We start from the raw sequence: 15,631 nt of genomic DNA on the forward strand, positions 1-15,631 counted from the left end.
AAATTTCATGTTATGCATATTTAGTACAATTTTGAAAAGTGAAAAAAAAAAAAAACAGTGATACCCCTGCAGATGGTGACTGCGGCCATGAAATTAAAAGACGCTTACTTCTTGGAAGGAAAGTTATGACCAACCTAGATAGCATATTCAACAGCAGAGACATTACTTTGCCAACAAAGGTTCGTCTAGTCAAGGCTATGGTTTTTCCTGTGGTCATGTATGGATGTGAGAGCTGGACTGTGAAGAAGGCTGAGCATCGAAGAATCGATGCTTTTGAACTGTGGTGTTGGAGAAGACTCTTGAGAGTCCCTTGGACTGCAAGGAGATCCAACCAGTCCATTCTGAAGGAGATCAGCCCTGGGATTTCTTTGGAAGGAATGATGCTAAAGCTGAAACTCCAGTACTTTGGCTACCTCATGCGAAGAGTTGACTCATTGGAAAAGACTCTGATGCTGGGAGGGATTGGGGGCAGTAGGAGAAGGGGACGACAGCAGATAAGATGGCTGGATGGCATCACTGACTGAATGGACGTGAGTCTGAGTGAACTCCGGGAGTTGGTGATGGACAGGGAGGCCTGGCGTGCTGTGATTCATGGGGTCGCAAAGAGTTGGACATGACTGAGCGACTGAACTGAACTGAACCCCTTCATAGCTATAATTTTTAAAATGGAAAATAAGTTTTGGTGAGGCTGTGCAGAAATTTGAATCTTTGTACATTACTGGTGGGAATGGTGCAGCTCCTGTGCAAAACAGTCTGGCAGAGTCCCAAAAGATTAAACAGAGAGCCACCATGTGACTCAGCAATTCCACTTCTAGGTACACAACCCCTAATCTTTGGCCCTGCATCCAATTTAGGACTAACTGCAGAAAGCTAAGTGTGTATTCCTAATTAGTCCCAAAGAATGCCTGGGTTCTATTTGGCCCTCCTCCAGCTTCCCCGTGCCCACACCTACTACAGGTGCATCTGACGTGCTCCACTATAAAGCATTTCCTCTCCTCTGCTTGCCTTTGAGTCTATGCCAAACGCAAGTGATGCTGCCTGACTACCTGGGTAGAGCAAGCTCTGAATGAACAATCTTTGCTGGTCCTCATTTGGGTAGTCTTTACTGATTTCGGACACGACTGAGCGACTTCACTTTCACTTTTCACTTTCATGCATTGGAGAAGGAAATGGCAACCCACTCCAGTGTTCTTGCCTAGAGAATCCCAGGGGCAGGAGAGCCTGGTGAGCTGATGTCTATGGGGTCACACAGAGTCGGACATGACTGAAGCGACTTAGCAGCAGCAGTAGCAGTACTGATTTCCACAAAGGCCAAGCTCCTATTGGTGGCCTCCTCCTTGCTAGTCAACCTCCCGGGGGGCCAGGTAATCATTCTTGCACTTCCAGCCCCACTGACCTTAGCCCTGAGCACCTGCATCTCCTTATGGTTTCCCTAAGCCCTTGCTACACCTTTAGAAAGTCTTTTTAGAAAGTCTCTTTGTTAGACTCTCTAGTGAGACTCCTGGCAGAATAAAGAATCAAAGTTCAAATTTCAATCTGTAATAGCAAAATAAAGAAACCTACATTTCTTCTCTGCCTGTGTTTAGGGCTGAGAATCACTTCATTACCAGGAGCAAAAAGCGAGTGGGATGATAGATGGGTAACAGCCCAAATGTCCCAGCAAGAGAATGGGTACATACAGCGTGGTGTATGAGACTTTCCTGGCGGTCCAGTGGTTAAGATTCTGCCTTGCCAAAGCAGGGGGTGTGAATTCCATCCGTGGTTGGGGAACTAAGATCCTACATGTCAAGCAGCATGGCCGAAAGATTAAAAAGAAAAAAGTTTTTTTTAAGTGTGGTGTATTACACAATATTGCAAAGCAACTATACCTCAAAAAGATTAAAAAAAAAAAAAGTGTTATGTACTTATGAAGTGCAACACCACTCAGCCACACAAAGGAACATACTGCTGACACACTCAGGAAGACATCTGGAAGAGTGAAAGAATCCAGACACAAAGACAGCATACTGTATGGCTCCATGCGTATAAATTTCTAGAACAGGTAAAACTAATCTATGATGAAAGACATCAGGACAGTGGTTACTGGCTGCCTCAGAGAAGGGGAAGATGGAAATCGGCAAGAGGAAACTCTGGGGAGTGATGATATTATCTTACATCTTGGCTGTGGGCTTTGTTACAGTATCATCTACATATGTCAGCACTTATCTGTTCACTTTGGATCTGTGCGTTTCACCATGTGCAAACTGTATTCAGTGTATCTTACCTTTGATGGTAAAGAGGGTTGGGATTTGACCCCCTCAAGAGGAGGAGCTCCCCAACCTGAGGAGACTGCCTTCTGAGGTGCCGCCTGGAGGAAGAGGGCACAGTTCCAGAGGCGCGGGCCGAGCCCTGACACGACCCCGCGCGGGGCCAAACCCCAGGAGGCGGCCGGGCTCCCGCCCGCTGACCCGGGCTCCCGGGCGGGCCCCGTCTCCTCTCCTGAGGGACGGTCCCTGAGGCACACCTGTCCGCGGGCTGGCTCCCGCACGGCCCCCTGAACATTCTAGACGCCACACACCGGCAACGAGCGAACAGGTGCAGAGTGAAGGCTTTCTGACAGGAAGACCGCTCGCGGCCCCTGGGCGTTTGTCTGGGCTCTGGGAGTCTACGCAAGGTTTCAGACACGGGGACGGGCCAGACAAGTATTTGCGGCAAAGGGAACACAGGAAAAGGCTCTTCACTGTACACTGGGTTGGCCAGACAACCTCGGGGTCCAAAGACCCCAGCCTCCGACCTGTGAGGAGGCGCCCACCGCTGGGGCCGGGGCCGGGGCCGGGAGGGCGGCGGCTGTTTCACGCGAAGGGGAAAGGTTCAGAGATGAGAAGTCGGAGTTGTGGAGAAACACTCAGCCCTCAGGGGTCCTTTCTCTGGGAGGGGGCGGGCAGACCGCGCAGTCTCAGGGGCGCGAGCGGGAGGGCACCGCTTGCCCGGCTCCGGCCAGCCTTAGCCACGCCCCAAGGGGGGGGTCCAGCCTTAACTCCGCCCCGGCTAGCCTTAGCCACGCCCCCAGAGGGGTCCGCGTGCAGGGGGCGCGGCGCCCGCAGGGCACTGGCCGGTTGTCGGTTCCCAAGGCCACCGCCACGGGTCGGCCCCGGTCGTGCTCTCCCACCGGCAGCGCCCCAGCCCACTCAGGCTCAGCGGCTGCCTTCTCGCATCTGTGCTTCACCAGGGTCCCCTCCAGCGGCCCCTGGCCTCTCTCTCCCCCTGCCTCGCGCACTCCCGGCGCTTGCTGCCATCCAGGCTCGCTCCACCAGGCCTGTGCCTTCCTGCTCCCTGTGCCTCGACATCGGCCCCAGCCAGAGAGCTAGCAGACGGTAGATCACAGCTTAATGTCTCCCTCGGAGTGGGGCCGTCCTGCCTTGGTATTAGTAATAATAACAACAACAGTGATTATGATAACTCCTTGGCTGGTGGTAATGTATATTTTACTGTGTGTTCAAACTGTTCCATAAACTCTCCACTCCTTTCCCACGAAGGCTCGTAAGGCAGGACTTTGTGTTTCTTTCTTTTGTTTGTTCTGTTCGGGCGGCAGCCTGATAAGCTCTGGTTGATAAGATGGATGAACTTGAACAGGTGGTGAATTTCATATGCATGGGGCCCACACTCTGCATTCTGTTTCATGCCCTGCTTTCCCACCTAATGCATTGTGGCTGTCCCTTCCTGTCACTGGCAGTCCTTTAGAAAGCATGAAGAGCCCCACTGGCAAGTCAACAAGGAAAAATACCAGGGCTGACCAACGTGCATTAGGTTAGGTCTGGCCCCAGCACTGCTGAAGATGGGCCAGGCCTTTCATGAAGTAGGACCTGTACTCTAAGCAGCCCCATTTTACATATTAATACTTACAAAAGGGATAAGAGAGGCTAAGTAACTTGCCCAAGGCCCCCACAGCTGTTTTGTGCCAAAACTTGTGAACCACCACACTACAGTCATCAGTGCAATGGAAATGAAAAATAGTCATGAGATACCGTTTTACTCATGTGTTTTGGGGTGCTTGCCCTGTGCCTGATGGCCTCACCTTCAAATTTCCCAATTGCTGGGAAAGGGTCCTGCTGCCCACCCGAAACAGGCCTCCTTGCCTCCTGCTTTTCCACCTGGTACAGCCTCCACCAGCTCTTGCAGGGACAACAGCAGGGGCCCCCTGGCTGGCCCTGAGCCCAGTCCTGTCTTTGGATGCCATGTGCTCAATTCTAAGGGCAAGATGCCTGGTGGGGGCTCTGAACGTGACTGGGCTGACACTGAACTGAGCCTTCAGTGAGCCTTCTTGGCCATCCTGAGACCAGGGGAGCATCCTCAGCCCACTGGTCACCCATGCCCTCACCATGTCACGGCCCCTGCCCCTCCTCCTACTTGACCACACTGCCCATGGGGTACTGAACAACTGCAGACCAACTCAGTTACTTGTCCAAGGTCCTCCAGACTATGAGAGACTGAACTGGGGCTCAAATCCTGCCCAGACCTGGCTGCTGCTCAAAGGGCCCCTCCAGAAGCAGGGCCTGGAGGAGGAAACCTGACTGTCCTTTCCCCTTAGCTGGTCAAGGGCCACCTTGTTCAGCCCCACCTTTACTGTTCTCACTGGCCCAAACTCAGCCATGGTTACAGCTGCTGCCATCCCAGGCCCTGATGCCAGCCTTGCTCTGGCACATCCTATCCAGTGGGGCACATGCCCAGGAAAGGGATTATCACATCAAGGTCTTCAGATAACAGCCTGGTGCACAGGGATATAATAGGGAGCCCTGCAGCAGGCACCCCACACCTCTCTGAAGGCAGCACCATGAACTTCCTCTGGCTTCTCTCCTACTGCGCCCTCCTGGGCACAGCCTTTGGTAAGTACCTGGGCAGGCAGAGGCCAGAAAGGCTGTCTCCCCTTCCACCCACTGTTGGAAGGGGTGCTGGCTCCACCAACCCCCAGATCAGCAAAGGGCAGCAGGGTCCCTGCTCCCAGTTCAGCCATGCATGGTTGGTGTGAGCCTGAGCGGGTCTTTCTCCCTCTCTGAGCCTCACATCTCTAGAATGCTGGGAAGACTGGACCACACCATCCAGTGTGAAGTCCCCAGGGTGGAGGTGGACCTTCCTATGTGTGAGGAGGGTGGACCCTGTTCAAGGAGGGGTAGCGGTTCCAGAGGGCCAGAAAGTTCTGTGAAGAGTTAGTGGCTCCCAAGCAGGCTCAGATGATGAGCAAGTGGGTGGGTGTGGCTTGGCCCTCGTCAGCTCTTTCAGGCCCTGAACCAGCCCTTTTAAACTTTTAAACTTGTGTGTCAGGAACAGAGAAAGTTCCTGCTTTGCCTTAGTAGTCAAAACATCTTTCAGCTTTATTATATACCAACTCTGTGAGGTTGCCAACTGTAAGATCCCCATTTTGCTGATGGGAAAACAGACTCGGAGTGAGTAAGTGGGTGGTGTGATAGGGCTGGGTTCAAACCCACAGAGCCCAGCCTCTTAGCCCATGCTCTGGCGCTGCCACCACGTTGCACTCGGTCTGCTGGGCCTGAGACTCACATCGGCCTGTGCTGTCCCTGGGGTATTCCTGGAGCCATGGGTCCTGGGTAAGACCTTGGCCTCCACTCCTCACCCCATCCTCCCTCCTCAGGCTGCGGGGTCCCCGCCATCCAACCTGTGCTAAGCGGCCTCTCCAGGATTGTCAACGGGGAAGAAGCTGTCCCTGGCTCCTGGCCCTGGCAGGTGTCCCTGCAGGTGAGCGGGGTTCTGTGCGTGAAGGGAGAGGCACTGGGGGGTCTGCTGGGCAGGGGGGCGCTGCCCAGGTCAGTGCTGCTGGTGTCCAGCAAGCGCTGACCCTCCCCGTCTTCCTCCAGGACAAGACCGGCTTCCACTTCTGCGGGGGCTCCCTCATCAACAAAAACTGGGTGGTCACCGCCGCCCACTGCGGTGTCACGTGAGGGCCCAGGGTCCCCAGGAAACCCTTTGGGGTGGTTTTTCCAGCACTGAGATCTTGCCCTTTAATGCCATTTCCCAATTTCTTTTTGTTTGTTTCTTTTCCCCCGGGGTCTCCTTCTCTCCCAGGCGAGGGTCTCCCCTGGAGCGGAGGACAGGCTGCCCCTAGCCAAGCTGGACCACCAGTAGGCTTCGAGCCCCAACCCCGAGGTTCTCACCTGCCTGCCCCGAGGCTGCTCTGCATGCTCGGCAGCCTGAGCTGTGGCTTCCACGTCCAGGCGCCCGCCTCCCAGGTTCTAATTTTGAGATGTGCAGCAAATCCAGGTCCTGCTGGTCTCCTGGGGTCGCAGGGAAAACACTCGGCAAGCGAGACTGCACAGTGGAGATTCCGAGCTTCAAGCTCCGACCCACACCACACCCCTGTGAGCACACGCACAAAGACACGCAGACGCCCACACACGTGTGCCCCAATGCACACGCGCACTCCGTGCCCCACCTACCCGCCTCCAGCGGGAACCTCTCTTTTTCTCTGGCTCTCTGCAGAACCTCTGATGTGGTAGTGGCTGGGGAGTTTGACCAAGGCTCAAGCTCTGAGAACATCCAGAAGCTGAAGATTGCCAAGGTATGGTGGCCCCCCCGGGTCGTCCAGGTGTGACCCCAGGTAGGGTGGTCCCTCGGGAGTGGCCGCCCACACTAAGTCCCAGACACTCCAGCTCCCCTGGTTACCCTGATACCCCATCATGATGGAGCAAAGCAGAAGGCCAGGTGTGCGAGACTTCAGGAAGGGAAGGTCTGCACCTTGAGCCTGGGCTGGGGTTCCTGGGGTCACAGGAGGAGCTGCCGAATGGAGCAGGCTGTCGTCCAGGGAGGGGCGCTGATGCCACGAGGGGTCTCCCAACGCCTTCTCCCCAGACCCCAATGGCGGCTATTTGTCTCCCCCCGCCCCGCCCCCCCACACAGGTTTTCAAGAACTCCAACTACAACTCGTTAACCATCAACAATGACATCACCCTGCTGAAGCTGTCCACGGCTGCAAGCTTCTCCCAGACTGTGTCTGCCGTGTGCCTGCCCAGCGCCAGCGACAACTTCGCTGCCGGGACGACGTGCGTCACCACAGGCTGGGGCCTGACCCGATACACCAGTGAGTGAGGGGTGACCACGGTGGGCTGGCGGGGAGGTGGGGAGCACGGTCGCTGACTACCCACCCTGCCCTTCCAGATGCCAACACCCCTGACCGGCTGCAGCAGGCGTCCCTGCCCCTCCTGTCCAACACCAACTGCAAGAAATACTGGGGCACTAAGATCAAAGATGCCATGATCTGTGCGGGCGCCAGCGGTGTCTCCTCTTGCATGGTAGGGCCTCCCAGCCTCGGTGGGGTTCAGGCCAAGGGCTTGGGTAAAGACGGAGGAAATGGAAGCCGTAGGCAGCCCTCTTTCAGGGCCTGCCATTCTCTTCTGGAGCATCCCTGCCAGAGTAGTTGGGAAGACAGAGCTCCTGGAGAACCCCCAGTGACCTCAGCAGAGGGGTACTAGAGCAGGGGCCTCTGTCCTCAGAGCTGCCATGTTACAAGATGCCCTTGATATCTGCATCTGAGCAGTGGCACCTCCTGACCTGTGCAGTGCACAGCCTGGGCAGCAGAGCATGGCGGCCCTAAAGGCTCCCGAAGGGGCCTGGCAGACCTTCCTCTCTCCCTGTGGCCCCGTGGGCAGGACCACCTGTACTTTCCTCCTGTCAATCAAACCTGCTCTATTGAGCCTGTTATAGGACCCCAGGGGGTGACCCAGACTTCCAGGGGCACAAACCACAGGAGCTGCTGAAGTTTCTTTCACAATCCTTCTAATATGCATGTGCTGAGCTTCCACTGGCTGTCCGGCCTGGGACTGGGTGCTGGGAACAACATTCATGAGTCTCTGGGCTGCCAGCTCCAAGCCCCCCACTCCCTGTCCTGCAGGGCGACTCTGGCGGCCCCCTGGTCTGCAAGAAGAATGGAGCCTGGACCCTGGTGGGCATCGTGTCCTGGGGCAGCAGCACGTGCTCCACATCCACCCCTGGCGTGTACGCCCGCGTCACTGCTCTCGTCAACTGGGTGCAACAGACCCTGGCCGCCAACTGAGCCCCCAGCCTCGCACTAGCCTCCCTGCCAACCTTGCTCCTACACAGCCTCAATAAACCGGTGGAAGACATGTTGACAGTGTCTGTGTCCTGTGCTGGGGTTTCTGGGAGTTCATTCTTCTCCTGAACTTGGACCTTCACTGAACCAGGTGGCAGGGGGTGTCCAGGAGGGCCCCTTGTTAGTCTGCCTCCCCCGAGTGGCCAGAAGGGACACACACAGATGAGGGGGGACCTTGGCCTCCCGCCTCCCACTACGGGGTCCTCACCATCGACCCTTGGCTCCTTGTGCTCAAGGCCTGCCCTGAGGAGGGGGCACCTGGGGGTGGAGTCCGGTGCTGGCCCCACACACTTGTGACTCCAGGAAACCTTCCCAGGAGTGGCCCCAAGGGCTGTCTCTTTCCCAAGCCCACGCTGCAGTCAGGTGCTTCTCAGCCCAAGGTCTTCTGATAAGGAGGGGATGGCGAGGCAGGTTGCGATTGGTGGGCTGGGGCAATATATTGGGGGTCCCTTGGGCAGACCCCAATTCCCCTGCTGAGCCATACACCATGGCCCTTCTCTGGGTTGTCCTTGGCTTCTTCCTCTTTGGCAGCAGCTTCGGTAAGTGCAGGGCTCAGGCAGGCCTGGCAGCCCCAGGTCAAGCCTCACCCCCGCCCTGGCCCTCAGCCCCAGAAGCAGGGGACGGGAGGGTCCAAGTCCTCATACCTTGAACCACCCCTGCCGCCCGTCCCTCTGGGTGCCCCTCTGACCCTCCTTGGGCACCTACGCCTGGCTCCCCACTCCTCTGCTGGGCCTGGGCCCCCCCGCCACCTGGAGGTCCCTTGGACTTCTGATCTGGTCTCCTCCATTCGCTCAGAAGCCTTGGGGTGGGGACTCCTCTACCCTCCAAACATGCCACCAAGCCATGTGAATTCTGCCTCAGGAATGTTCCCCAGGTCCATCCATCTTGCCCAGTCTGCCCACCCTCTGGGTTTGGACACACTCCTGGGTTGGTGCCACCCCACCTATGGTACTTGTTCAGTTGCTAAGTCGTGTTTGACTCTTTGCTACCCCATGGACTGCAGCACACCAGGCTTCCCTGTCCTTCACCATCTCTCAGAATTTGCTCAAACTCATGTCCATTGAGTCGGTGATGCCATCCAACCATCTCATCCCCTGCCACCTCCTTCTCCTCCCACCTTCAATCTTTCCCAGCATCAGGGTCTTTTCCAATGAGTCAGTTCTTTGCCATCAGGTGGCCGAAGTACAAGGAAATACCCTCACAAATACCCTCACCCAAAGCTGCTCCCCCTGAAGACTCAGAGGCCATGAGAGCACCCAGGACTCACACAGGACATCCCAGCCTCTGGGAAAGGATCCTGGGCTCAGAGGGGATGGACACTCCCCTCAGAGCACACAGCAGGCTGGGGAGCCTGGGCCCCAACTGCAGAGACCCTCCACTTCAGGGACTGTCCACAAGAGCGCCTAAGGGCAGTTGTCAGCTAGCCGGGAGGGGGCTAAATGTCTTGCAGCAGACAAAACTCTGGGTGCCAGGATGCCGCGGAGGCCTGGAAGAGCTGCGAATGCACCCTGATCCCTCTTGAGGCACCATCTATAGACCAGCCGCCCTGTCTCTGCCCCTCAGGTTGCGGGGTCCCCGCCATCGACCCTGTGCTGAGTGGCCTCTCCAGGATTGTCAATGGGGAGGACGCTGTGCCCGGCTCCTGGCCCTGGCAGGTGTCCCTGCAGGTGAGGGGGGGCTGAGGAGGGGCAGGTTAGACAGAGGGGGCTGAGGTGGGAGAGGCAAGGCTGACTCTCTCCCACCCCCTCCCCAGACCAGCTCCGGCTTCCACTTCTGCGGGGGCTCCCTCATCAGTGAGGACTGGGTGGTCACCGCTGCCCACTGTGGGGTCAGGTGAGGCCCTACTTCACCTGCTCAAAGGGACCACCTTTACCTCCCAGCCCCAAGTAGGCTCGGGGAGTGGGCACGGGGCTGCTCGGGGAGCAAGGGGCTGGGGGCGGCTGCTCTTGTTCCCCACCTGCAGGCAGAACAGTCTCCAGGAAAAGCCCCCCCACCCCCCAACCCCCGCCAGCACCCCGGCCTCCAGACCCCACGTTGGTCCAGGACAGCGGGTCTGGGCTTCCGCTTTCACAGTACAGACGGAGAAACTGAGGCCCAGGGAGAACAGGGGTGCCCCGGGGTCCCCGCACGACTGGGCAGCCCGGGTGGGCTCGCCTGCCTGGCACAGTGCCCAGGCCTCTGCGGGGGCAGCTGTGAGCCTGTGCTCCAACTGTGGCTTCCTTTCTAGGAAGGGTCACCTCGTGGTGGCCGGGGTGTCCGACCAGGGCTCCGAGGAGGAGGCCGGCCAGGTGCTGAGGGTCGCCGAGGTACTCACTGTGGGTGGGTGGTGTAGCGGGGGAGTGCTGGGGCGGGGAGGGGGGCGGGGGCTTGGGGGGGTCGTGGACTGAGGACCCTGACCAGCGGCTCCGCTTCACCCCGCCAGCACCTCTCTAGACCGACTTTCTGTTCTTCTCCTTCCCAAACACAGCTCCTTTGCAAACACTCAAGGCTGTTTTGCTCATTGTAGGAAAATGCAAACTATGTCACATGCCACTCTCCCCATTTGGTCTGTTAGGCCCCATCTGTGTTCCCTCAACACCCTTTGCACCCCCACCTCCCAACTGCACGCCTGCGCTCCCCTTGCCCCCGCCCCCGTGGCCTGCCCAGCCCCCGCCGTCCCGCGCAGGTCTTCGAACACCCGCAGTGGGACCTGCGCGCCGTGCGCAACGACGTGGCCCTGCTGAAGCTGGCGGCGCCCGCCCGCCTCTCCGCAGCCGTGGCCCCCGTCTGCCTGCCCAGCGCCGACACCAGCTTCCCCACGGGCTCCCTGTGCACCGTCACCGGCTGGGGCAAGACCCGGTACAACGGTGAGTGTCCGCGAGGACCGCTCAGGGCCCAGACTCCTTCTGTGCTTCCAGCTAAGTCCTGAGCACAATCGTAAATCACAACAATCAACCTTCCGTTTCTTTACTTAAAGAAAGCTAGAGTGAAGTCGCTCAGTCGTCTCCGACTCTTTGCGACCCCATCGACTGTAGCCCACCAGGCTCCTCTGTCCATGGGATTTTCCAGGCAAGAGTACTGGAGTGGGTAACCATTTCCTTCTCGAGATGATCTTCCCGACCCAGGGATTGAACCCAGGTCTCCCGCATTGTAGGCAGACGCTTTACCGTCTGACCCACCAGGGAAGTTCACTTAACCCTCTTAATTAAAAACCTATCAAGCAAAAATAAAAACGAACTTTAACAATATATATACCTGAACAGTTTCCGAAGAAACACCTAAGTTCCAGCACCTAAATGTCACCCCCCCTAATCTGCAGGGAGGTAGAGTGAGAAGGGTGGGTGTGGCCAGCACCCCTGAAGTCTGCGCTGGGAGCCCACAGTCCAGGCCTCTTTCAGGCCCGAGCGCCCAGGTCTCCCCTCCCTCCCCGACTCCAGCCTCCTCAGGCTGAGTCGTGAGTTCCTCCACAACCACAGCCTACCAGCTGGTCCTTTAACAGGACGCGAGCAGCCAAGAAAGGGCAGAACGGGGAGGTGCTCCCTCGTGGGTCCCCCCAGCATCCCCAGGCAGAGGACCGGGGAGGAGGGACGGCCCCTCCGCCCACACGCAGGGCTCGGTGGGCCTGTGGCGCAGGGGCCCGGCAGGCAGGACTTGCCTGACCAACTGTGCTGGGAGTGCAGATGCACTGCCTGGTGTGGAACTGGAGAGGAACCACCTCCCAGACTCTTGGAAGGTGGCACTCAGCACTCACGACCGTTGTGACGGAGGAGGACCACGCCGCGGGAAGGCAGGGTTCCGGTGGGCGCTGGTCTCCTCTCCCTGGGCCCTGACCCCACGCCCTCTGTCCTTCTAGCCTTTGATACCCCTGACAAGCTGCAGCAGGCCACCCTGCCCATTCTGTCTAATGCCGACTGCAGAGAGTTCTGGGGCAGCAAGATCACCGACGTGATGATCTGTGCAGGGGCCAGCGGCATCTCCTCCTGCATGGTACTGCTTGCTACCCTGCCCGCCCTCACAGGTTCCCCCCTGGTCAGGCCAGGAGGGCTGTCCCCTCTGCCACGACCTCCTTACCCTCCTGCCCTGCCCAGTGCCCCAGTGAAGGCGTGGACCAGCACTATCAGAGGCCCCTGGTGAGAGCTGGTTCTGACCAGGTGTGGTATGGTGCTTCCAGAGGAATTTAATTTCATAGCAACTGCACAAGATGGACATTTCCATCCATTTTACAGGTGATGGGGAGGCTGAGAGGATCAGCCCCCGCCCCAGGCCACCCAGGAGTAGGGGGCAGAGCAGGGGCTGCCATCTGAGCAGGTCTGAGTGTCTGTGCACAATCTCTGGGCCCCTACTTGCCCTTGGTCTGCACCCCTTGGACTCGGCCAGGTCTAGGCACAGCGGGGCCCTGGCACCTTCTTTCTGGCTTGGACACAAGTCCTGTCTCCTCCTACAGGGCGACTCAGGTGGCCCCCTGGTCTGCCAGAAGGACGGGGCCTGGACCCTGGCGGGCATCGTGTCCTGGGGCAGCAGCCGGTGTAGCCCATTCTTACCTGGCGTGTATGCTCGGGTCACCAAGTTCATTCCCTGGATTCTTGAAGTTCTGGAGGCCAACTGAGCCTCTGCCCCACCCCAGCTCCCATCTGTGTAAAACCCAAATAAAACTGCTTGCATCTTCACCTCTGCGTGTTCACCGGGCTGGATGAAGGGTGGGAGGGTGGCCGCCTTTCCTGAGGACCCTCTGGAGTTCAGAGCTGAGAGGGCTGGCATATCGCCCAGCCCTATGCCCTTCTTCATGGAGATGAGGAGTGAGGCCCAGATTCACATGCACCATGGTGACAGCTGGTCCCCTCCCGGGAGGAGGGCACAACAACCCACTCCAGTATTCTTGCCTGGAGAATCCCATGGACAGAGGAGCCTGGTGGGCTACAGTCCACAAAGAGTCAGACATGACTGAAGCGACTTAGCACGCACCGGTCCCCTACCTCCCAACTTGGAAGTCAAGTCTCAGTGTAATTCAGATGGAACACTTCTGGAGAAGTTCCACAAGCTGAAATTAAGAGCTCCTAAGGGCTAAGTTCTGGACAAGGGCTGCGAAAGAGGGTTTCTCTGCATGGAGTCCCGTGTCCCCCAGGGGTGCCCTCTGCCTTTAGATGTGGGGGCCCCAGCAAGGCTCACTGGCTCCTGGAGCGGCTCCCACCCCTGTACCCGCCTTCCCCTCGGCTACTGCTGGGGACCAGGGTGGATTTCCATCAGACCTTGGCGCTGGCTGTGCCCTTGGCCACACGCGCACTGAGCCTTTCTGGCCGCAGGGCTCTGCCGGACGCTGCTCTTCAGCCTCCTTCCAGCAGCCCGGGCTCCCCGCCTCCTCTCCAGGCCCAGCCCTGCTCCCCCAGGCGTTTGTTTGCTTTTGAAGAGACCTACTTTCTCTTCGCCCTTCTCACAGCTTCAGCCTGAAACCCCCGGAAACCCCTCAACCCGGCAGCCCACCTGTGGCACACCCGCCTTCCCACCTGGCCTTCTTGCCTCTCATACCTCAGGAGGGTGCTTTTCATTTTAAATTTTATTTAAATGTAGACTATTAGTCAAATGATTGGAAAATCAATAATGAAAAATAGTTTCTTAGGGTTTTCTCCTGGTGCAGAGAACATACCCCCAGCCACGCTTGCCCTCTCGGGGGGACATGGCCCCCTCACTGGTCAGCCCAAGGGGTACCCTGAGGCCGTGTGGGTGGTGAGGCCTGTGGACCCCAGCCTGGCCCCCCTGGGCCCACAGTGCGCTTAGTAGAGACCACTAGCCCTCATGGCCTCGGCTCTGCTGGGGCTCCGCCAGGAGGCCCGCCCCACCTCCTGGCCCGTCATAAATACACACGCTGCCCTGCGCAGTCTGGGCGCCTGGCCCTGCGCAGCGCGGCGGCTCTCCGGACCATGCCACCCTGCCCTCCTGCCCTTGCCCCTCCGTGGGCAGCACTCAGGCAGCGGCCAGCTGGCCCAGGACGCGGCGGAACTGCTGGGTGCTGTGGCCCAGCTCCTTGACCCGGTCCACCATGTCCTGGGCGGCGGCGGGTGACGGGTACTGCAGGGCAGCAGCTTTGGTGGTGGCCACGATGCCGCGCAGCAGCTCACACAGCAGGTTGCTGTAGTGGGTCACCTGGCTGCGCACGTCGGCCGCCTGGGCCTGCCGTGACAGCGTGTCCCCGATGAACACCAGCTTGTGCGCGCTGAGAATGACGAACTTGCTGTGTGCCACGAAGATCTTGGGTGGCTGGTTGGTGGCCACGGCAGTGAAGAAGGCGTCCACGGCGTTGGTCAGTGTGGTCAGGTTGGCCTCGCACTGCTCCAGGTAGAAGAGCAGCAGCTGCCGGTCTGAAGGCCCTAGGCCGCCTGGCCGCCCCGGCATCGCAGCCTGAGCCGGCGTCCAGCTGGCCAGGTCGTGCTCTATGGGCCGCGACACCTCTTGCTCCAGCCGCTCGAACTGCTTCAGCTGGCGGAGAGGGACAGCAGAGTGAAAAGCAGGCCACAGAGCAAAGGGACAGAGCCCAGCGGGAGAGCGAGGGCCCCCGGTCAGAGTCCCACACTGGCCTCCCCGGCCCCACCCGCCCAGCCTGCCCTCAGACATTCTCCAGACGGCCTTCCCACTCATCTCAAGAGGTGGCAGGCCATGTGTGCCACATCTTTGAAAAGACAGAAATGCTAGAGAGGGGGCCGGCTGAGCGGGGCAGGGTGAGGGGTGGCGGTCTCCTGGTTTGGATGCTGCTGTCCAGTCACCTCAGATGCCATCCCTGGGGGACTGGGAGAAGGGAACACACTTGACACTTTCTTTACAACTTCCCATCGATCTCTAAGTATTTCAAAATGAAAAGTTAAAAAAAAAATTCTCCTTAATGTATGCAATGTGAGAAGATTCAAATACACTAAACAGAAAAGACACTTATCACCTAGAGTAACATGCACCCTGAAATCTGTTAAATCTCTGGTGAAATATCCTTTTAGAACTATACACTGAAGTATTTGCAGATGAAACAATGTAAGGCCTTCACAACAATGTGGCAGACAAGTCGCTGCCCTGAGAATGACTGGGGCTGGGGAAGCCCGGGGCTCCTTTTCTCCAACCAGTTTACCTGGGGGGTTATTTTCTTCAATTTTATACATGTATTAAATCTCTCACAATGAAAATGTTAAGGAAAAACCAAAAGGTCATAGTATTTGCCTATTTCAGAAAAAATTCCCACCCATAACTAGTGAATATTCTACAAAGGCGTTTTCCTTTAAACACAAATAGTCCCTTTCCCTCTTGAATTAGAAAACTGGAGGACCTCCCTGGTGGCCCATGGTTAAGACTGCTTCCATTGCAGTGGTGCAGGTTTGATCTCTGGTCGGGAAACTAAGATCCTACAAACGGCCCTCCCTCCCCGCCCACAACCGCAGGAAAAGATAAACACTGGGAACATACAGTGTACTATATGTACATATATTAAATATATATATATAGCCTACAATATATATTAAATATATACACATACTATAACCTACCTTTAACACCCAACAATAATGGGCCGTTTACTTC

The 15,631-nt window shown here is 57.6% G+C and overlaps 3 protein-coding genes across 7 annotated transcripts in view; 2 read left to right on the forward strand and 1 right to left on the reverse strand.

Annotated features, from left to right (window-relative positions):
- The first annotated feature begins 3,059 nt into the window (after positions 1 to 3,059).
- Positions 3,060 to 8,111, forward strand: LOC147352928 (chymotrypsinogen A). The gene is made up of 7 exons (XM_086349913.1): positions 3,060 to 4,862; positions 5,627 to 5,730; positions 5,850 to 5,929; positions 6,472 to 6,550; positions 6,889 to 7,069; positions 7,147 to 7,280; positions 7,880 to 8,111. The coding sequence occupies exons 1-7, from the start codon at positions 4,700 to 4,702 to the stop codon at positions 8,039 to 8,041; spliced, it is 903 nt and encodes a 300-aa protein (XP_086206039.1). The 5' UTR covers positions 3,060 to 4,699; the 3' UTR covers positions 8,042 to 8,111.
- A 459-nt stretch (positions 8,112 to 8,570) lies between these two features.
- On the forward strand, positions 8,571 to 12,724 carry LOC147352929 (chymotrypsinogen B-like). 2 transcript variants are annotated; one of them, XM_086349916.1, is made up of 7 exons: positions 8,571 to 8,637; positions 9,662 to 9,765; positions 9,852 to 9,931; positions 10,326 to 10,404; positions 10,764 to 10,944; positions 11,931 to 12,064; positions 12,522 to 12,724. In XM_086349916.1, the coding sequence occupies exons 1-7, from the start codon at positions 8,586 to 8,588 to the stop codon at positions 12,681 to 12,683; spliced, it is 792 nt and encodes a 263-aa protein (XP_086206042.1). In that variant the 5' UTR covers positions 8,571 to 8,585; the 3' UTR covers positions 12,684 to 12,724. The 2 variants fall into 2 exon arrangements, with proteins under 2 accessions (XP_086206042.1, XP_086206041.1); XM_086349915.1 differs by lacking the exon at positions 8,571 to 8,637 and having other exon boundaries at positions 9,538 to 9,765.
- Positions 12,725 to 13,610: 886 nt separating this feature from the next.
- The window catches only part of BCAR1 (BCAR1 scaffold protein, Cas family member), a 33,915-nt gene continuing 31,894 nt past the window's right edge, over positions 13,611 to 15,631 (reverse strand). For all 4 annotated transcript variants that reach the window (XR_015145244.1, XM_086349910.1, XM_086349909.1 and 1 more), the window contains exon 7: positions 13,611 to 14,548. Coding sequence is in view for 3 of the 4 variants with exons in the window: in XM_086349910.1 (XP_086206036.1) it covers positions 14,036 to 14,548 (513 nt within the window). In the remaining variant the exon portion in view is untranslated. The remainder of the gene's footprint in view (positions 14,549 to 15,631) is intronic.

This window comes from Bos grunniens, chromosome 18, assembly GCF_055505025.1.
Source record: "Bos grunniens cultivar Pamir isolate PY7600 chromosome 18, Bosgru_T2T1.0, whole genome shotgun sequence".
NCBI classification, from domain to species: Eukaryota; Metazoa; Chordata; class Mammalia; order Artiodactyla; family Bovidae; genus Bos; species Bos grunniens.

Excerpts from the sequence above, each read along its gene's own strand:
- LOC147352928 (XM_086349913.1), top strand. The coding sequence starts at position 4,700 with ATGCCCAGGAAAGGGATTATCACATCAAGGTCTTCAGATAACAGCCTG. Across the intron at positions 4,863-5,626 it reads CCTCCTGGGCACAGCCTTTG|GCTGCGGGGTCCCCGCCATC; the intron begins GTAAGTACCTGG and ends CTCCCTCCTCAG. Across the intron at positions 6,551-6,888 it reads AGAAGCTGAAGATTGCCAAG|GTTTTCAAGAACTCCAACTA; the intron begins GTATGGTGGCCC and ends CCCCCCACACAG.
- LOC147352929 (XM_086349915.1), top strand. The coding sequence starts at position 9,538 with ATGTCTTGCAGCAGACAAAACTCTGGGTGCCAGGATGCCGCGGAGGCC. Across the intron at positions 10,405-10,763 it reads AGGTGCTGAGGGTCGCCGAG|GTCTTCGAACACCCGCAGTG; the intron begins GTACTCACTGTG and ends CGTCCCGCGCAG. Across the intron at positions 10,945-11,930 it reads GGGCAAGACCCGGTACAACG|CCTTTGATACCCCTGACAAG; the intron begins GTGAGTGTCCGC and ends CTGTCCTTCTAG.